Source organism: Onthophagus taurus, chromosome 6 (genome assembly GCF_036711975.1).
Source record: "Onthophagus taurus isolate NC chromosome 6, IU_Otau_3.0, whole genome shotgun sequence".
In the NCBI taxonomy this organism is placed as follows: Eukaryota; Metazoa; Arthropoda; class Insecta; order Coleoptera; family Scarabaeidae; genus Onthophagus; species Onthophagus taurus.
Genome location: NC_091971.1, coordinates 20,885,440 through 20,909,006, shown reverse-complemented (window position 1 = coordinate 20,909,006; position 23,567 = coordinate 20,885,440). Strand labels below are relative to the sequence as shown.

At 31.2% G+C, this 23,567-nt stretch overlaps 1 protein-coding gene across 3 annotated transcripts in view; it reads left to right on the top strand.

Moving 5' to 3' along the window:
- Window positions 1-23,567, top strand: part of LOC111426445 (pseudouridylate synthase RPUSD2-like) — a 235,226-nt gene that overhangs the window by 202,384 nt on the left and 9,275 nt on the right. For 2 of the 3 annotated variants that reach the window (XM_071197031.1, XM_023060975.2), the window contains exons 3-5: window positions 2,056-2,143; window positions 18,808-19,030; window positions 19,723-19,810. In XM_071197031.1, coding sequence (XP_071053132.1) covers window positions 2,056-2,143; window positions 18,808-19,030; window positions 19,723-19,810 — 399 coding nt within the window. Of the gene's footprint in view, window positions 1-2,055; window positions 2,144-18,807; window positions 19,031-19,349; window positions 19,438-19,722; window positions 19,811-23,567 lie in introns of all 3 variants that reach the window. The other variant, XM_071197032.1, reaches the window with a different exon arrangement.

Below are 23,567 nucleotides of genomic sequence, written 5' to 3'. Positions count from 1 at the left end.
TTTCCATCCGGAAACTTAGTAAGAAAGTAAAAACTGGTTCTAATAGATTGTTTCATGTGGAATCCAATGGTGCAAGTAGCATTTTTCTAGTCATCACGGTTTTTGAGTTATAAACACAACTCAAATACTGAATATTCGACTTCTAAAACACTTAACTCTTTATAACTCAAAAACTGTGATGACTAGAAAAATTCTACGTGCACCATTGGATTCTACGTGAAAAAATCTATTAGAACCCGTTTTTACGTTTTCGGATAGCCGAGATATAGGAGGTGTCTGAAAATCGTAAATTTTGAAACACTCCCTGTATATCAAAAACGAAGAGAGCTATGAAAATTTTGTTTGCGCCATTGTAAGTTTGACAAAAAAGTAGCTCAGGTTCGCGAAAGCCGCAAATTTCTTTCATAATAACTGCGATACCCTGCAAACCCATCGAAATTTGGACACCCCGTACATAATGACAGCAGGAAACTGTAGTTTATTATGTACTTACCACAATTAGTGTAGGCTTCAACCCTTTGTTTTGCTAATTTTAGAATTATTTCTGTATTAAGAGACGTACGGCTGTCGACACTGTTAACCCCGGAAATATCTTAGGACTTGCTCGTAGCAGCATTAAAGTTCTAATGGGTGTCTTTACTGGGCACTGCCGATTAAACCCACACCTTAACTTGTTGGGCCTAGCCGACGTTGTTGAATGCCGACTATGTGCGGAGGACGAGGAGACGGTTAACCATGATTGATGCCACTGTCCTGCTGTTAATCGTATCAGATTCTCGATTTTTGGGTCGCAGCTTATCTCCCCAAATTATCTGAATGACTTTTCACCTAGCAAGGTACATATTAATGTTTGTTAAGAGCATTGGAGTGCACGGTGAAATTTGATAACGTTATCTATCGGGGTATAATAGATCCTTAGGGTCGCGGTACAAAGTTGATTGGTCCGCTAACCCGATATGTATTTTATGTACAGTGTGTTAATTAATTATCGTACCCGACGTCATCATTGCAAGTATGCAACCAATATCACTATATATGTGCTGCAATACGCAAATCGAGTATTATAAAATAAATACTGTGATATTGGTTGCATACTTGCAATGATGACGTCGGGTACATTAATTAATTAACACACTGTAAATGTAATGTAATGTAGCTCTACTTTTAGTTCTTAACTAACATTAACACTAGACTAACACTAGGCTCAGAACTAGAACTAACACTAGACTTAGAACGTAGTAGTTCTCTTAAGACGGCTAAACCCGAATGTTTCTAGTTCTAGGTTTAGTGTTAGTTCTAGTTTTAGTTCAATAAAAATCTAGCACTGAATAATAATTAAAACTAGAAGTTCCGTTTTTGATTTATACATTTATACATCGTATAAACAACTCGGGGAATGCCCCGAGTTTATCTATGAACATGGAATAGAGCGACTTGGGGAATAAGCCGAGTTGACCGCTAACATTTATAATTAAATATCTTTATATATTAAATAGATATTATATTTATATATTAATGGTATGACTTAAAAATAGTTTTGTTATATCACGGTTTTACTGTACAGAGGGGTTTTTAGAGAAAAATAAAAGGTTTTTAATATTTTAAAGGTTCGTGAATATTTTATGGGTTGTAAATATGTTTTAGATACGACTATGAAAATTTTAACTGATGTTTCTATTTGTTGATTCAAACTATTGGATTGCAGAAGTTTACGGCTTTACGGTTAATAATTTATGGTGGCATATATTTAAGGAAAATTTATGACTATGCATTTTATTATGAATTTTCTCGGAATAGGAAGGGCTCTTTTTTCCTGAAACGTTGTAAACACACACAATTACCATCACTGATAATTAACGTAGAACAATAGCTACAATTAAGGGTGAAAAGGTTGGAAAGAGCGTTACGTCACTCAAAATACTTAATTAAAACGGTACGGTTAGGTGTAAGCAACGGGGTTCAAATTAAACTGGTTGTATTCCTTGATTTTGTTTGTGTTTTAAATGAAGTTTTATCGAAATAAGTTATTTTAATTACTTTTTTCTATATTTTCAGGCAAAATTAGAAACAAAAGCTTTAAAAGCAAAAAGACCAGGATTCACGGACGACCGTTACAATGAAACATCGTACTACATCGAAAATGGTAAGTAGAACATCACCAACAACTTGTCTCGAAATAATCACGTTCTATCCCCCTGGATTTTCTCTCATAATCCTTCAGATTTACATTTGACGTACACTAATAGCTTTGGCTGGTATTCATTTCTCGTGCTTCCTGGTTATTTTACATAATAAGAAGAAAAAAATCCATATAAGCCTACCCCTGCTTTTTAATTTTTCTTCTTCTCCCATTTTTCTTGTCCCGTTTTTTCGCTTGCGTTGTTATTTTTTTGAAACATCCTGAAGTAGTAACCCGCTGTAATGTTGGATTGGATTACCTCCAATGCGCAACTGTTTATTACAGTCGTAAATGAAACCGCGGTAAACTGCAGAGGAATTTATTTTTAATTTGGACAGGCGATAAAAAACGGGGTCTACCGGCAAACGAATAAATCATCTCGTTAAGGAAAAAGGGATCGGGGGCGGAGATGATGAAATTGCAACCCCGGTTAGTTAATGACGTGCTTTACGGTTTTATTACATTTACATAAACTATGAGGTGAATACTTAATTTTTTTTATTTTATGGTATTTTATTATATTGCCATTTTTTATTTAAATCTGCTGGGTGTATAAAAATCCTATGCCGTTATAAAAGGTTGAAATAAATTATAATAGAGAAGGAAATATTAGTTCTCGGTTAGCCATTAATATCCGTTTGAAACCTTTTAAAAAATTTTAATATTATTAAAAATTAAGTAAAATTATAGCCGATTTCCTGTTGTACACTTCTTAGTTCATCTCTGTTGCGCTCTAATATTCAAGTTCATAAAGTTAATCTTAGGGCAGTCATTTATAGCTACACAAATAAGTTTATTAAATCCAAGATCATTTTACTCTCGTAAAGCACTACATCCTTGAGGCGACAAGGATAGGGATCTAGGGATCTCCAGAAATCACTTGGGGTTTAAGTGATTTAGTTGAAACGACGCATCAAGTGAAAATATTTCTTTAGAACAAGGATGTGTATCTACGTAAACAAAGATGATTACAGTTGAGTATTGTAGTATTTTTTTGCTAAAGTAAGATTGTTAAATATTAAAATAGCTGCATTAATGAATGATGATTCCTGTCTAAATAATCTTCGTTAATTTAATTTCTGAAAAATGTACCATAAAATAAATTACGCGAAGACAATTAGCTGAAAATAATCTTAAACTGTATGGTAAATTTATATCTGACGTTTATTGCATGCAATTTATGTATGTCTGTCATGTGAACTGAGTAAAATACTGCCGGATATTTTTTTACTAAATTGGTATTTTTATTTCAACACACGTGTTCAAGAATTGTTTTACAACGGAGTGATTTAGTAAAAATATCGTCATTGAGACATATGTGATGTCAAGAACTTCTTATAAACAATATTTTTGGGCAACCGGTTGAAAAATCAGTCCTCGAGAAATTTTTCCGCTTCTATTTCGCGGCTCAGTGCGCGAAATAAATCCATAACGCTCTCGTAAAAAATCATATACAGTGTTCAATACGTTAAATTTTGTTTCCTCTACAAAAATTGTATTCTTCCAATAGTCGATATTATCCTTTTCAATATTTTTTTTGGAAACATTAAGATTTTTTCACTTGTATAGAAAACTATTTTAATAACTTGGCGTAGGGTTTCGGGGTGTACACATTTTCCTCCATTATTTTTAAATTAGCTTCAAACTTAGGAATACTTAAACCGGGATTTTTGTTAATTTGTAATACTTTTTCCGCCTCACTTACAGTACTTGGTGCGCCAGTTACGTTACATTTATCTTTGAACCACTTTATTCTGCCATGTACGATTGATCGACTGATCTTCATAACTTTACAAATGTACCAAACGGATTTTCCTTATTCAGGATAGATAATAACTTACCGTCTTATTTGAATATTAGTTTCTGTCATTTCCAGAGCTCAAATTTCATTTTCTTTAGTTTTAAAATGTATGTAAGGTAACAGAAAATACTGCTAAATTATTGAAGGTAGTGCCTCCTAAGAATACTTTAAACACATTAAATATGATTCAACCATTTTGTATGGCTTTGCAATTGCCATACAAATTCGTGTGTTTACATCTAATTATTGTTAGAAACAATGGACTGAAGATTCCTAATTTATAATTACCGGAATTGTTGCGATTATTTGTCTCCAAACTGAACACAAAGATGTCTTCAACTTAATAATTTATTTGGAACTCAAACAGATTTCCCAAATTTACATCTTTAAATCAACAAATCAAATTAAATTCTAGAAATCTATAACACAAAGTTTTTCTTCCAAGCACCACACTGACCTTTCTACAACAGTGTTGCATTAAAACGCGTATTTAAATCGCAAAAATCTTGTCCAGAGAAATGAATAATGAATAAAAGCAGCAACTCATGTAAAATTGAGTGTGGCCCATATTTTAACAAAATATTGATATCTCATGTTTTACAAAATACCGCCGATTCATCAATTTAATAATACTGCTTAATTATAACGGGGGAAGAAATGTGTCAAAAAAATTGTATCAAAAATGGTTCTCACTAGCTTTGTATAAATCAGGCGGCATGTCTGATTCTGATCAAGTGTTACTCTTAATCCGAGAAATATATAAAAGTTCGTATGCGCTGAATCATTGTCAAAATCACGAGTTTCTAAATAAAAATGAAGGAAACGACTCACTGCCTTACACTGGCTTAACTAACAATGGAAAAGTTCTTATTAGATTTATTGAGTTCCAAAAGATAATCCAATTAGTGACCTCAAAAGCAGAAATAAACCCGTCAATTATCATGTAATGGTAATCTGTTATCATCAACACTATTAAATTAGAACACCATTAAACATGGTCCTTTAGAATTTTTTCTCTTACTCCTTATATTTGAAGCATGAAGGATTGTTGCTGGTAATATTAGCATGCCTTGATGTTATTTCCCACTATTACAGATCAAAATCGCCTTTCCTCTCTATCTGTCAGCGTGAAAATATAGTAAAACCTGCTTTCTCAGATTCGAAACTTTATATCATGAAGAATCCTGAACTATAATTCCGTAATCAACATAGCTCAAAGCAGTTATTGTATGTCCTCGATCAGACTGAAATTTCTGCACTAGAAAGATTCCTTCTTTCTCGTATTCTCAGTATAATAAGAAAAAGCATTATTTATCTGATATGGATATAAACCAATGATAACTATTATTTTTATATGAAAAAGTTGTGAAAGAATAAATTGTCGCGCTACCTGTTCTAAGGACACATCAACGTTATTTCATTATGTTGGCAACACCAACTTGTGCTCTATCATAGAGAACTGGTCTAAATTGCATTGTTAAATTTATTTAACAATGCAATTTAGACAGGAATTGAATGTGCTAATAATCTTGTTCTAATATTACATTGTTTACCAAGAACATGTCCGATATTACACCGTACTTTCGAAACAACCCTGATGATTTAGTTTCTGCAGTAATCTATGTTAAGTAATATGTATACATTATATGTTGATCTGTTTCGAAACATTATATTTCATTATGGTCACGTCCAAGCATGGGTTTTATAAAGGGATGTTTTTCTGTTCACTCCATAATTACTTTAGTCCTGTGAAATTCTTTAACTTGTTGAGGAGACAGTATCTGCCATCAAAAATGCAACAAGCTTTGTTGCCAGAATATCAAATAATTTCTTTGGTATAGAACTCGTTATTAACAACAAAGTGAGGCGTCAAGTTTGCAACTAGATCTTTTCCAGCATTGCTTATATAATATGCAATGGCTCGTACACTAACATTGCATCCTAAGGGTTTATATATTCGTATAAATGTGCCGAGTTTTTCAAATTTTGCTTCATTGTAGACAAACCAAGCCTTAAATGTGTTTCTACCAAAAACGTTTCTATTCGAATCGTAACCAAAGAAACATATTTTCTTTATTTTAATATTGTGTTAAGCTTTTCATCAGCAAATCAAGACAAATACATATGTTATATATGTAGTAAATAATAATGAGTGCTTTGAAATATCATTTTATATCTCTTTAAATATTGAAACGATTGATTCCACACATCTATTAGATAATTGATTTGCAAAAATAAGTATAATTCCAAAGCATTCAAAAATGTTCATGCGATTTTTTCACTGTTTTTTATCTATGTCATAAAATGAAATATGAAATTACACGCATAAACAACAATAAGTCATAAGCATATAATGCCACTGCTACAAGTAAATTTGGCCTCCAGTCGAAAGAATTATCACGACCACATATTCTACTATTTATATCACTAAGCATTCGCAACAACATAAATCACAATAATTGTTGTAAATGATGTGGAGAACTGTGGGGGCCGGGTTGGCGGTACTCGTTGGCTAAATCTAAACCGCGAAGCATATGTCTGGGATTTTTGATTTATATGTTAATTGAATAATGGATTATTTAGGATGTAGATTATTTTTCATTGGAATCCCATCATTAATTAAAATGAAATAACAAAATGGAGAAGAAAAGCTAATGAAGCGGTGGTTAATAATGCATTGAAGAAATTATAACAATTACCACTTTTAACATTATGACAGAAAAATCCTAATAAGTATTGGTTATCTAATCAGATACCTAACAATATGTTCTTTAACAGATAAACACAATATTGAATACTTTGCACGAATTTATCGGAATTTTTTGTTCCTTCAACAAGGTAACCAAAAGAAAACAGTCAGAAGAGTGTTAACTGTTATTTTATCTCAAAGAAATAGAACCAAAGAAGTCAATAAGAATAGCAATGTTATATTATATTGTAAATGTTAATGTATTATGAATATTGAAGGTTTCTATCAATATGATTTAGTTGATACTCTACTTATATCGAATGTGAAATTAATCTTTTATTTAAATACTATCATAATATAGTCACTAGAAATTAAACTCGTTAACCTATTGATGTTCATTTTTGAGAAAACTTTCTTAGGATATGTATGAAGTACGAATGCGTTTCAAAAGCGCGAGTACTTAAGTTATGATGTAGCGTTCTAATCGATTCAAAAGCGTACACGAAACTGCTGCACGTCAGAAAAATACTCATATGAAAAGTATACACTAAAATTCGTGCAATATCTACTCTGATGAAAATTGTACTAAAAAATAGAATTTGTTTCACACTTTTCTGAGAAATTTAATGTTTGTCTACTTCTGGGTTTTCATATTCATTATCTATCATGGATGATTCTTTATTCTACAAGATGATTCAAAAAACTGACGCTGACAGACTTCAAGGGCAGGTAATGCATCAAACATTAAGATGAAAAGTCTTAATATACATGGGGTCGCAAATGCCTCCTTAACGAGATATAGCGGGTCAAAGTTTCTTTAAAATTAAACATTATCTGCAATAAAAAGCCCTTTTTTAAAAATATTTTCAACTCCACTGCTAATTTTGTCAAACGGACAGTATTTTCATGTAAAGTGATCAATTATCTATCAATTGGTCTCTTACAAAACTTTGATTAAAGCAACAGTTTTTGATTGAATTAACAAATTTTCTACAGACGTGTTTTTCTTAAAAACTATTGCTTTGATCAAAGGTTTGTAAGAGACCAACACGCGTAGAGAGCAATGGCGTAGACAATATTTTTAAAAAGTGCTTTTTATAGCAGATAATCTTTAATTTTAGAGAAACTTTGATCCGCTATATCTCGCCAACGAGGCATTTGCGACCCCATGTATATTAAGACTATTCATCTTAATTTTTCATGCATTATCTACTCTAGAAGTCTGTCAGCGGTTTTTTGAATCACCCTGTATATGTTATCTTTAGACCTGATTTGTACACCTTCCTCCGCCATTTCCAGTCGATTTTTAACACCCAAATTTCTATATGAATGCTCTTCTCCTTCATCTTTATCTTTTATTTCATCTATCCAAAGCACAATTCGAATGCCCAGATGACTATCTGATGGCTTAACCTTCTACTTTATTAATTCCTTTGTTTTTATGGAACATTTTCTATGGCTGTTTACGCCGTGAATCAGAGTTCTTTCTATAATAATTCCTTCGGCTCAATCAACAAAGATATCTTAAATTTACATGTAACAAATCGCAATACGTTTTTCTCATTGTGTTATCACCCCATAAAGTATTGATAGCTATTGTAAATGCTAAATTAATGTAGAGCGTCTATAAGAGTATACGAAAACCTAGTGATTTTCAGCCATTTCACTTTAATAAACGTCCACCAATAAATATAACAACACGAAATAAAAAATTGAGATATTGTTAAGATATTGTTTTGGTTTGTTGATAGAAACATCAAGATATAAGCGTCAAACACTTACGAGACCTGTCGTGATGTAAATGTCTAGAATGTAACGTACCATAACTTCCAAAAAGAATGAGCATCAAATGTCAAAGATTATAAGGTGATGTGCCTCTATTAATTTGTCGTTCTCCATAATCTCACGTAGATTAACTGAACTGACTGAGTAAAAGAAGCATTTCAATCGATACGTTTCATATTAAATCAACAAATTCCATTTAACTCACCATCCTCGATTTGAATAAAATGTGGTACGTCAATATTAAACTAAAAAAGGTGTTAAATTTTTATTCAAAATTAAAAATAAATGTCAGGAATCGACAAGTTTTCCTAGAAATTCTAATTTTAACGAAACTCGACAATGAAATAAACATAATATAAATACTAAGCAGGATTTTTACTAAAATAGTAATATTTATTTTATTACTAGGTCTGTTATTATTAGGTTTCGTTTATAACATAATCGCCTTCGGATGATAGATTAGAAACGAGTATTACAAAAACAAAGTGAAACTTTGAACATTGAATGATTTCAAAATTGTTGTTTCATGTGGATAAAAATAAATCAGCTTTTATGCTCTTTATATTTATGTAAAATATTTAAATACGTAACGAGCTTAAAAAGAGCTTGTAATTTGATTAAATTTTCATTTAAATTCGACTACAAATAATAATTATAAAAAACTAATTAACTACAAATTTCATACATTGTGATATTTGTGCATTGTATATTATGTGTGACATTTGTTTTGTATATTTTTAAAATTTAGTATGTGTCATGGCACTGCGATAATTTTTATATATTTTTTTTGACGATGATTGATGGCGATGATTTATTTTTAATTTATGATGAGTAATTTAGAAGTAAAATTTTTTAAAATATACTAAATTTGTATAATTCTTTCGAAATTGTATCCAAATAAAGTTACGTTCGTATTAAAATTCGGTTACAACATTAACAGAGTTTGTGTCAAATTAACAACATTTCTAAAATGTAAGAAAAAATTAAATTAAATTTTCTTAAGATATTATTTTGAAAGATTGTTTAAATTAATATCATTAAATTTGACTAAATAATTAATAGAGCTGCTTCAGTCTTCGCTACCATCATCAGGTGATCTACGAATAATTTATGACAAGGCACATAACACTCAAATTTAAACGTATCACAACTTAGGGTTGAATAAACACTTCAGAATAAATTAATAAAGGAATTATTTATGAATCTCGGTTTCTCTTTGAAAAGTTATATGTTACGTCGCTAATGCAAAGATAATTAATTAGAATTTTAAAAAAATGAAACGATATTAATAACAATCTAATAAAACGATATAATAACAATAACCAAGTACTTAATAACATTGACACTAACAGTGTATTAATAATTACTATATTTGTTGAAGGAGGCAATAACAATAATATCATAAACTTGTGATAAATTCTGTTGCTTGGTGTGAAAATCCAACAGGAAATCCCTGTTGACTATATATCGTGTACTATATACCACATATTGTAAGCCTGTAATTTCCAACTCATTAGCTTTTAGCTCCCGTCTCACTACTTTTTCTAATCTCTCTCCGGTCATTCTCCCCACGTGGTTATTCAAAGCTCATCTACGTTTACGTCCCTATCTGCGCTTTCCACCTCACATTCATGTTTTATATCTGTCTTTCTTTTTCCGTATCTTAAGCTAGGTGTCCACTTGAGAGAAACTTCTGAGAGTAACTCTCGATATCTACTCTCAACTGTGTGTCCGAGAGCTTCTATTAATAAAACTTCCCAGAGCTTTCTCTCAGACAGTTCTCTCAAGACAGTGTCCACTACTGAAATGTGTCCGTGCTATGGAAAGTAAAATTTATTTTCTTTCAGTGTTTGATGTGTGTAAACATGGATGTAAACAAAATTGCAAGTGCAATAGTGTTGTTAAAAATATGGTGAAACCATGGATTTGGCGTAGATTAGAGGTTTCTGTCAACAAATATCAACATTCGTTGTCAAATTGTTAGTTATTTGGCATACTGGATTCACAAAAAAGTGAACTGGATTGCTTTAATGGCACTTATAAATGCAAACTATAAGTTTATTGTCGTGCACGTGATAACTTAATAGTGGCTTGGCAGTATTTTGGAAAATTATTAGAAAATATAAACTTAAACGCCTCAATTGCTGAAAGAGACTAGATATTGCTGGCAGAAGACCGATATAATTACTGATAAAGGACTAGATGTTGCAAATGAAGCAGATTCTTTTTACAGAAGACTTCACATTACTACCAGAAGACGAAATACTGTTGGTAGAAGACTAGATATTGCTGCAAAAGACTAGATATTGCAAAGAAAGCACATCCGTCTTACAGAAGACTACACACTACTACTAGAAAACCAAATACTGTAAGCAGAAGACATAATTTTACTGTCAGAAGACCAAATTATGTTGTCAGAAGACTAGATATTACCAATGGTACAAATCCCGTTTCCCGAATCCTCTCTTTCCGATTTCTATGTTCTTTAGATTTGGTATTCCAATGAACTGAATTTTCTTCATACACTTCAATTAATTCAAATATTTCTTCTTGGGACCATTTGCTTTTAGGTGTTATTAGGAACCGTGTTCATTTTTTGACAGTTACTCCCACGATAGATAAATTGTGCGTGTCCACTTGAGTACAAATCTCAACCTGTTCACTCTCCGAAAATTGGTGGGAACTCTCTGATAGTTACTCTCAGATGCGTGTCCACCAAAAAATATACTCTGGATAGCTTCTCTCGAGAGCATTTCTCGCAAGTGGACACCTAACTTTAGTCTGTACCCTGAAATGTTTCTGAATATCTTCATTTCTGTTGTTCGCACGATGTTTTTCGTTCTTTTGTTATCTGTTTTTGTGTCTACAGCGTCTGTTATTGTGGATCTAACACAGGTTTTGTTATTCCAGATAACGTCCCGATGACGTACATGATATTCGACTGGCTATGTTTGCTTGGTTTTTTACTTCCTTTGTTCTATTTTGATATGAGATGATTTGTATGCCAAGATAGTCAAATAACATGACTTGTACTAATGCTTTGTTTTCAACAACAAATTTGCATCTCATTGGCTCTTTAGATACAACGTTGGTTTTGGTTTTTGTGGTGGATTTAGTTTTCAGCTTCATCCATATACCAGACGTTTTAATTTTGCCTGTTGTTAGTGAGTCCATTATCAAATGGAACAACTGCGGGATTACAGAGTCTCCTTGTCGGATTCTGATAGCCGTTTGTATTTCCTGTGTCAGACTTTGGTCAACTAGTAAGTGGTTGTATTGTGCTTTAATTGTTTTATGATATCTATTATGGTTTTCAGCACATGCTTCCTTTTTAGGATATCACATACGTCATTTAATCTTACCCCGCCAAACGCTTTGATGAGGTCTATGAGCCTTTTCTACTACTTTTCCAACCACGATTGATTTATTTTTCCTGAATCCCTGTTGTTCCATAATATTTGTGAAAAGTGTCATGGTTGAGCTTAATAGGGTTATACCTGTATAATTTTCTGGTTATTTCTTATTCCCTTCTTTGAATATGGGAATGGTTATGCTCTTGTTCCGTTCATTAAGGACTTCTTTGGTTAATAAGATTTTATTGAAAAGCTTTGTAGTTCTAATATTAATTGTTGTTCTCCATATTTGAACTGCTTATTTGGTATGTTATCTAGCTCTGTTTTTATTTTTTATTGAGTATCCCATCGTCATTTCAGCTTGTATCTCTGGAAATTCTTCGACATTTTCCTTTTCTTTTCCACCCTTTCCTTCGTCCTCCTTTTGATGGACATCCGCGTACAATTGATCAAAGTAAGTTTTCCAGCGAGACTCAACGATTTGTTTTGTTTGGGTGTACTGTACTAATTCTAGTTTCTTTCTTCTTATCATTCCCGATACCTTCTTTTGTGTTCCGTATAAGTGATGTTTCATTTCGGAGGTGAGTCCTTCTCAAAGTTTCCATTTTATGTTTCTAATTTCTCCGTTGACTCTGTTTCTTGTTTGAATATAGTGGTTCTTTACTTCTGATGTTTTGTTATTCCTGTATCTTAAGTATGCCTTTCGTTTTTCCCTAGTCAGAACATTCACATCCGGTATGTACCATTGTTTGTTTCGAGAATTTTTATTTACTCCCACTTTTCTTAGACTCAACGCATCAAAAGCTGCGTCAGTAATTTTTATATTTTGTCTGCAGTCCCCTGACTCGTTTTGTTCTTTAATGCTGTTTCCTTCAATTTTTTGAATTAGTGGAACTTGATGTAGTGCTTTTATTGTTGGGGCTCTATAGAATCCATCCTATGTGATTTTTTCGGTCGGATCATGTATCAGCAGAGGTCAATCTTCTCATTTTCAGTATTTGAGTTGGGTGTATATATAGTTGTGTCTATCGTTCAATTTTTCTTGTCGAGAATTCTATGAGTATGTATTCTTATAAAACTTTTTATTCTTTCTCAATCGAGATACAAACATTTTGTTAACTAAATAACATGATGAAAACAACTTTGGATATTATATTTCGACAAATCATATTACTTTAATTAATTAAGCTTTATTGTAAGATGTAATACATAGATATATCGAAATCCATACAAAAGACATAGAAAGGAAACATTATGCCTATTTTGAACCTGTTACAGCTCTTTATACCCGACCTTGCCGATATCGTATTATTCAAATACATATAACGCATCACATTGCATTGAATTCCGTTTTAATTAAGGTTACGTTTATGATACTACTCATTTTCCCAATAGTGATCAAAGGGAGTGATACACATCGCGGTTTTATTTTAATATTAATCTCTAACGAGTAACGTGATTATAAATGTTCTAGATATTAGAATGGAACAAGATGTATTAACAAGATGTTGTAATTATATTATTATATATTAGTTAGACTTACGTTTTAGATATCAATCGTTAAAGTATCTCAATGTATTCATATGATATAATATAAAATGTTCTGATTTGGTGTTAAATGTTTGAAGTATTACCAATTAACTCAATGATAAGCGTTGCATATATTGGCTTAAGTTAAGTTATATCGTATTATACTCCTTATTACTTAAACATGTGTTTAAGATATCATATGTGAAAATATCTCAATATATCCAAAAAAAAAAAGCTAGAGTCCAAGTCTAGATTTATCCCATTAAAACTTTTATGGGATTCCTAACCTTCGTGATATTGTGTTATTTAAATATTACACGTCACATTGCATTGAATTCCTTATTAACTAAGCTTTCCTTTAAGATATTACGCATTGAAATATCTTGATTTCCCCAATAGTTATTAAAAGGGATGTTATAGACCTCGGTTTCCTTCATTTTGAGGTACTTACTAACCTGTTTATAAATTTTCATTAGAATGGAACAAAGCGTATTACGTTGTAATCCATATTGGTTATTCTTTCGTTTAATACATCAAGTATTAATATAGCTCAATGAATCCACATCATATAACATAAAACGTTCTGATTTGATGCTAAATGTTTGAAGTTGTAGCACTTAATTCAATAATAACATTAAAATATATAACATTAAAAGCTTTAGTATTTCAGCTTTCTTTTAAGATATCATACATAGATGCAAGAGATAGAATCCAAGATTATCTTTGACCGATGAAAGCCTTTCTGAGTATCTCAACCTTCCCAATACTGAGATATTCAAATATAACGCATCACATTGTGTTGAATTTCCTATTAAACAAGCTTACTTTTATGATAGTATTGCTATATCTTGGCTGCCATATATGAAAATATCTGAATATATCCAAAAAATACAAAAGTTTGTGCAAGTTTTGACATCTTAACTTAGAAGTTTCGACCAGTTGAACATTTAATTTCGTCTGTATAAATCTTGTATAAAAGTTCTGTGTACTAGATTAAGGCATAGTAAGTGTGCTTTCCTGATGCATCTGAGTTAATGTCCTCTATATTTTACTTAAATTCTATATTACTATATCTTTGATATAATACAAATTTCTTTTTCGATTTTTACATAACAATATGAATTTAAAACTTTTCGTATACCATAAACCTTTTTAAGTAAAATAAATTTCGGCTGTCACTGGAAATCCTAAAAATCCTCTGTTTAGAATGATTATAAATCCTCGGAAATCCTTTAAAATTCCTCGAAAATTAGAAGTGCCAGAAACGCTTGTACGAACAAAAAGCTAATAGATTTCATTTATTAATAAAGACTTTTTGGCATAGATCTTCTTTTTGGCAAACGTCTTTCTATTACGCATTTTTAGAATATAAAGAAGAATAATGTTTTGTTAATTTCAAGTGATACACATAGCTATTATTATCATTTATAGTCAATTCTATTGAAACTGAAGATAATTTGAAGGGATTCATAAATATACTGATGTACATAATCTGAAATAAAGACAACATTAACATTACTTTATTAAAAGAATTTGCCGAGTAGGATATTGCTAATAAAATTATTTCAATAACAACAGCCAGTGATGAAATTCTCTCTATATAATCATACGTTTTGACGTAGCGCTGAAATTCTAGAATTAAATTAAAGCTTCCTGGAACATAATTTGGAACTGTTTCAATTTGTACCGCAAACGAAAGCGTAATTGTATATACTACAATATAAAATATGCAAAGCATGTATTTAATTCTTAATTAAAAAAATATTTATACTCTTAAACTCCCTCAACGATCACATTTTTTTAAATTTCTATTTAAATCCCTGTGGCTATATGCTTGTGGGAGATTAGAACTTGTACTTAACTTATAAAATGGTGGTTTTACCTGCACGTGATAGGTTCTTTATTAGTTTACCTTGGTATAAAATAAAGTTTTGTTAGTTGAAGGATCAATATCTCTTTTTGAAAAATGGTTCGTGGCTTTGAAACAGTCGCGAGCAGTAAACCGTGTCAAAAATGTGTACACCATAAATAATTGTAGAAAAAATAAATTCAGGTTTACCATGAAAATCTTTTGAACATTTTTTCCCATTCTTATACTTTGGTTACATTTTTGCGCTTGAAACATGCTTGGTTTGCTTACAAAACTGAACTATCATTTCACAATGAATGTAATTAATTTCGCGAGTTGTACCCAGTATTGTTGTTAGTATAAAACCGCCGAAAACAACAGGTAACACGTGTAGAGACCTGAAAACAATTCGGGTATTGCACCGAATACATGATTTGCTGCAAGAAAACAGTCTTAAATTACAGTAATCAGCTACTACATTTGAAAAACAATTCCAGAATTATAACGAGCCAACATTTTATGGCAAAAAAATCGCTTACATTAAGCAGACTTAATGTCAAAAATTACGTTGGCCAAATTCCGTAATTGCACCGACAGAATTATTGGCTGTAAAATAAGCATTGGTAAAACTTTAGACTTAAAGAAAATGTTTGGAATTGTACTGGATAAACGATATATTGCAAGCAAAAGTTTAGAATTACTCCTATTAGACTCGAACCGTCAACAGCAAAGTCTGAAATGAAACCTTACAGAAAAAATATTGTGTAGTTACTAAAGCTAGAATGCAAATTTCAAGAAAATGCCAGGAATTACGCTGATCAAATTCAAAACTCCTAGAAAATAGTTAGAATTATTCTGGTCATCCTCCCGTTTTGAAAAACATGCATAGAATTAAACCAGACACCATACAATAAAATAAAGCTTAAAACTGCTGCTACCACGTTCAAAACTTCAAAAAATAACAAGAACTATTTTTTCCTAGTCTCAAATTAAAACAAAAAGTCTAGATTTACATTGACAAAATTCTATATACAAGAAGAATACCCTAGGCAGTTCCCAAAATTGAAAAACAAGTCTTTAATTACTCTTTCCAGGCTCGAAATGAGAATTAGCCGACTTTGAAACTTAATAAAAAGATCTGGAATTACACGTGTAGGTTTCTAGACTGTAGAAATAAGTGTGAAATACGTTGATATGATTCTAAACTGTAAGAGGAAGCCTTCTATTGAATTTACAGGAGAATTTAGAGACTTGAAGAAAATGTCTGGTATTTCATAAAATAAATGACATACTGCAAAGAAAATCTGGAATTGTTGGGACTCCTCAATTCAAAAACAAGTCTGGATCAGGCACCATATAGCAAGAAAGGCTTTTGAATAACTTTTGACTTAGCACATAACTTCAAGAAATATCAGGAATTACACTGTCAGTACACTGTCAGTATTTCAAAGTGCAAGAAAATGCCTGGAATTGCATTGGCAACATTTTGAAGTGCAAGAAAAAATCTATAACTACACTGATTATTCTCCAGACTTTAAGAAAATGTTTAGAATTGTATTAAGTAGATGACACACATGAAGCAAAAGTTTGGAATTATTCTAGTTGGACTACAAAACCATGCTTGGAATTACAAAGACCAGATGCTATACAACAGTTTGGGAACAGTTTGGACTTGCTGAAAGTAAAGTTGCAACTTCAACAAATCGCCTGGAATTACATTAACTTATTTAGGACTGTAATCAGAAGGCTGTTGTTACATTGGCACAAAACTCAGACATTAAGAAAAGTTAAAAACGTTAATAGAAATCCTAACTGGAAAAAAATATTTCTTATTATACTGATCAGTTTCTAAAATTCAAAAACCATTCTAAAATTATTATAACCAGACAATATAAAAGAAAAAGAACTTTGGAATTATTTTTATCTGACTCAAAACTTTAACTAACTGTTTAGAATTATAGAGGCAAATCGAAACTAATGTCTATAATTATGTTTCAAGACGCCATATTTTAAGAAAATGTAAGTACTCAGGATAGATATCATACCGCAAGGAGCTGTTTGTAATTATACTGACAGGATTCGATACTTACAGAAAAATGTGATGTCTTACTAATAAATGAATTCCGCTGAAAGAAGTCTAGAACTGTCTAGTCAGACTCCTCACATCAACTACAATTGTGGGTATGCTCAAGGCAGACTCTACACTTCAACAAATAGTTTGGAATTATTCTTGTCCAACTCAAAGTATTGAGCAAATGTATCTCTTACTGCAAGATAATAAAAGCTTTAAGATAAAAAAGCTACTTTAAGAAAATGTTTGGAAGCATAGAATGTAATTAATTCTAAATTGTGAGAAGTTGAGAATTACGGCAACCAGATACTACACAATAAAAGTCGAATAACGCTATCCAATTTTTAATAGAAAATCTGTAATTGCACTAACAGAATATTTTCAAATGCCTTAACCATCACGCCAACGTCAAAGTAGAGTTTTTAACAAGCGCGTGATATGGTCTGGGATAATATAGCAAGGAATTTCTAATGGTATTTTGTGGAACAATAATGTCAAAATACTTTATCATAGCTATAACAAGAGTTTTTATGAACAATCCATACCACTTAACAACATCGGTGCTTTACTCATTTCCCCCAAATTCGTTGTGATACCATTTTACAACCAGTATCTGAGAATTTTTGAAACAAATTTAAAGTCGATACCTTAGAATTTTACAGCATTACGCAAATGAATACAGTATCGAGTAATAAGAAAATTACGTTAGTTTATGTACTATTTCCTTCAGTAATTCTTGTATTTTAGTATAATATCGTTAGAGAATATATTGAACGCTACAAAATCAAGGAAGGACTTCCGATTAGGATACGCTATATTATTAAAGAAGCTGATATTTCCTTGATTTGACTCATTTCAATATTAATAACGTCATTTATTATATCTACAGAAAACGTTCTTGTATATTAATACTAATTTTATAATATTAGTAATCCCAGTTGATTCTTTTTATCCATTTATCTAAAAAGAGGCTAATTTTTATTTTCTTATAGATCCACTCCATAAATAATCGTGAGCGACAACAATTCGCAAAAGAACCTAAATATCTTCTAAAATTACTATTATACATTTGCCTTCATAATCTTATTTTTAACCACGAAATAAATTTTACACAAGACTTATTTTCTAAGAAATCGTTTGGTTTTAATCTAACTAAATTCGAATTGTATTATATTAGCAGTAAAAGCACGTTCTCTTACTACACATATATTCCAATGAAAATAATATAGGTATTGTTATATGTATTAACTTTTTTGACAGTTGATTTAATTAAATAAATATATAAATAAATGGTCTATTATTTATTTCATTGAGGTGGAATTTTCCAGTTTGTATTTATTTTATATCTCCATGGATATGTGTTAATACACTTTTAAAGCGGTGGGTTTAATTTTTAATGAAAAAAGAGATTTATATGGAATTAATTTTTAATGTGTTTAGTACAAGATTAAAAAATTAAATACACTATCAACACAAACTCTTGATTTTAAATAGTAAACTTAAATTGATGTAACTTACTTAAAGTTAATAACCTCTTTTTTTTCTTTTAGGTTTAAGGAAAGTTTACCCCTATTATTTCACGTTTACTACGTTCACGAAGGGTAGATGGGTGGGCGAGAGAATATTAGATGTATTTGCACGAGAATTTAGAGCGCATCCAGCGGAAGAGTATGAAAGATGCATCCAAGCGGGTACGCTAACGGTTAATTACGAAAAAGTGCCCACCGACTACAAATTGAAGCACAATGATCTCCTTGCAAACGTCGTTCACAGGTTTGTAACTTTTTTTTTGTTCCTCTTATTTATTTAAATCAAATCAAATTAAAATTATTTTATGATTAGGTGTGTACATAATCGAATTTTAAGAAAACCTCATTTTTTTATTTGGGGGCTTTTATTTGTAGTTTTTGTACAAAGAATGTCTTTATTTTGTTACTCTCCCATCCAGTTCCAGTAAGTTAAAAAAATTGTTAATTAATAATTAAAAGGATCAATTTTATTGATCTTATCGTCGTCGGATTTCGACGATTTCCTTAAGTTATGTGTACCTAGAGACGTACATACGTCACACCGAAGTGATTCAATGTTACAGACACGAAGTGCCGGTCACTAGCCAACCGATCACCATTGTACACATGGACGAGGATATTGTGGTGGTCAACAAACCTGCCTCTATCCCCGTAAGTGGCCGACAAGACTGCCATTATATTATACATATTCTGCATCATACTGTTTTGCTTTATGTAGTTAGTATTTATGTTCCAATTCATGGCACGTTTCCTAAACTAAAAAAATTAATTTCCTTCTAATTTATTGTATTTTAAATCCAATTTTAATTTATAATTTAAATTGGGTTTAAAAAATTAATATTATAATATTAAACAATGCATAAACTAACAAACCACGCCTTGTATAAAAAATACAAGTCGAAAACTCCTCTCTCTGTCAGGTTTGGTTATTTGCAGACACGAGACACCCGTGTTAGCAAACCCAATCAAGCTAATTCATGTCGATGAGGACATTGTAGTTTTGGATAAACCATGCTCGTTACCGGTGAGTAGCCCGAGAAAAACGCACACACTAAACCACCCACGTGCCGTACACGTGTGTTAAAAGGTGTTTTCACCAGGTCACCATCCCCCCATATTGTAGGTTTTCACCACCGCCAACCCCTGTTTGAGGAGAATCAAGGGGTTTTGTTGTTCAATCCTCAAAAAAAAAAATTAACTACATATTCAAATTGTATTCGTTGTACAATTCTGTTAAGAACGATTTTTGACTTGACCATTGGCAGATCCATCAACAGGGACAATGAAATCTGCTAATCAATAAACCAAATTAAAACTAAACGAAGAGTACGTTTCTTTTTTTGCCTGGTTTAAAATTTGTGGTTGTGAGATTTTGTTTTTGTTAATTTCATTAATTTGATGATAAAATTAAAAATATGTGGAATATTTAAGAAAGTATTAGCTCTGATTGGGTTTGTACTTGTATATCAAGCTTATTGCTTAATATACCCATTAAACTATTTGATGTTTTCCTCACTAACATTGTTGTTTCTAATATTCATTTAAAAGTCTTACTAATATTATTGTTTAAAGATTTTAATAACCTTTTAAAATCTGTATACAATGCAAATATCTTTTTGTGCAACCACTCGTAAAGTAAGACCTTCATGGGCTCTTAGTAGACCGGAAAACAAAATTTTATATTCGCTAATAATTCAGTGCTCGTTATAACCATACACTTTAACGAAAGCAGAGTTTTTTTAAAAACACTCATTATTTTGTTGATAAACTAAAATTACGCGTGTATTTTTGGTTACACAAAAAATATTGCGTACATCATGGTAGTGGAATTTTATTCGAGAGGCCAAGATTATCTTTCTCTCGACTCTAAAATTATATTTCTCAGCATTGTTGTACAAATAACCATTAAAATTAAATGTATATGTAGGGTGTTTTAAAATTAAATACTAAAATATAAAAATAAATAATAATATGAGTTGATGTTAAGGATTTGTAAAAAGCTATTATTAATATTGTATAATCGATAAAAATTAATAAATTATTTAAAATATGAGACAAATTGTAACAGCTGGTTGAGTTTAATTAAATATTTTGTTTCAAGAGGTGGTTTTGAGAAAAATTTTACTTTTTGATCACAAATCTCACTCTATTTAGATGTAATAAAATTGGGCGATAAACAGTTACTTTGTGAATACACCTAACGAAAATATGCACAAATACAAAAGAAAATATCAAAACTCTATCATAACTTCCGTGGTTTTGACAGCTAAAAGCTCTGAAGGGATGTTTCATTTTTCCCCTCCATATTAGAGGTTTGAGTAGGTATTGTGTATTTTGTGGAATTGTCTCACATTATAACAATTTTCTAGTTGATATCATTTACAATATCTGTCATTAGCTCTTACAAAATCATCAAATCTAAGATAATATATAGAAAATATGGAGCGAGTCGAACTCATGGTAAATGTTATTTTATTATGTAATCTTAACACAGCAATTCAATAAATCCGTAAACCATTTAAAGCTAAAAGTTCGATTTTACAGATTTCAGAATTGGTTGCATTCTTCATTTTCTAATTTATTGCTTTTCTCCGTATTTCTTCATTAGTACGAACTATTACTTTATGTACTAAATCACATCACTTACAAGTGGCGAAATTAGTTACATGAATCAAAAACTTGTTTTGATACAGCTCTACTACCTGGGTGAAAATATGCGTTCTCTTTTATCTTTGATACATGTTTTCAGAAACTATAATTTGAGACCTTATTCGAACGAATGTAACAGATAGAATGCCTTTATAATTGGTCTAGAACATCTTTTGTATCGGTGTAGAATTGGAGGATTATGAGACATTCTAGTAAATTGTATGGGTATTTCACAATTTGAACCTATCAACAATAATATATATATATGCTATATATATGCTTCTTTCAATTTCTTTGGAGTCCACTCAGTCGCTAGTCAGTAAAAGTGAGTTAAGTCTTCACTCTCCTCAACGTTCTAAAACTTCTTTTAAGTGTTGGCAAGAAATGTATACAAAAAACAAAAATTCAACTTCTGTCAAAGCGTTATGAAGTGTTAAATCTGTTAAAATTTGAATCCCTTGCCAATATTGTAACCATGTGTCAACTTCTGCACCAAGGTTCTGTATGGAATGAAGTTAATTGTCTGATTGTGGTTTACTCATCAAATATCTTGTATGCACGGATGTTAAAATCTTCTTAAGAAAAATTCCTCTGGAGCACTTATGCACGTCATTTCAATTAGGCTATTTTACAACACTTTGAAGAGCATTGACGACAGGCTCTATGTTCGAACTATACTTTGCTATTATAACCATAATAACAATGATGTTTGATTGCGACATTGTCAAAATAACAATATTCTTAATACTTGCAGAATAATTGTTAATTTTCCAAACTAAGCAGAAGTCATTAATAACTAAATTCAGTCTATGTGATGTACAATGGACAAGATTGTTTTCCATTGTACCGATTGTTTTCCAACCATTCTTGGAAATCATCAATAGTTAAATCAATTAAACCCAAACCCACGAGTTAGTTCATGTCTGATATATGTTAGACAATTCGTCAGCTAAAATAAAAAAAATAACGTGAGATTTCATGATCTAATCAATTAATTTTAATATTTCCACAAAATTTGCTGACTGAAATTCCTTATATTGTTATTGAAATGATAGCAAGGAGTGTCTTTCAATTCTCCTCCACCTATCTGGAGGTGGAAATGTCATGTGTAAGTTTCTACCATATTTTAAAATTGTGTATGTGTAAGCGACCATAATTTCCCTTTTGAATGAAGTTTTGAGTCGTCTTTAACACCAGTCTTGTCTAAATAAAAGTCTCAACATAATTGTCTATTGCTATTGATTACTACGAGGAATGATCTCATATATTGTTCCATAAATCAGGCACCACTTCAGAAGATATAAAAAGTTTGACTATCTGAGGTAAATCTGGCCTCGCTACATAATTTTTCGTTTCTATTTTATAGGAATTAACATAGACTCCATACTCCTCCAACTATCAACGTATCAAAAATATGCAAAATAAAATCCAAGATTGGAATTTGAACAATACCTATGTTACCTAGTCCTCCACTACAGCAACTTCGCTTCAACAATTTCAGAAATCTATTCAACACCTACTCAAGATAATTACAATACATACAAGTTCTTTTCTTTTATGAGGTTGAAAATCCTAAGAAATACGTTTTGCCAAACTTCCTAAATTTAACATTTCGCTTTTAAAATTATGTTAACACGTTTTTAGGCAAAATTTGAATCCTATATTATTTTGAAGATATTGAATCTAATCGACAAAATAAAGCGGGCAAAACTTGCAGATGACTCCAATTAAAACTTATCGTAATGATCAATCTCTATCACAAGAAAGCAAATCGAACAACTCCACAGCTGTTTTACTTATAAACTGGTACAATGTTAACAGTAGTCGATGAAAATGTTTGAAGCTGCAAAAGTCCTAATGGATGGTATTTTAAATATTTATGCACGGTAGATGAATGACTAATTCAAGCATGCTTCGAAATCATCTAATTCAAATAAATCACTAAAGCAGAATATTTCCCTTAAATCTAAAGCTTGGTTAGCTTAATTTTAGTCACAATATGCTCAAAATATAAATTTGTTCTTGTTCATAGCAAACAAATCTAATAATGTAGCTAATTCATCTAATTTCTTCTTGAACAACGAGGCGCGTCTTTGTCATCTAATGGCACTCTGGGGATAATTTTAAATAAC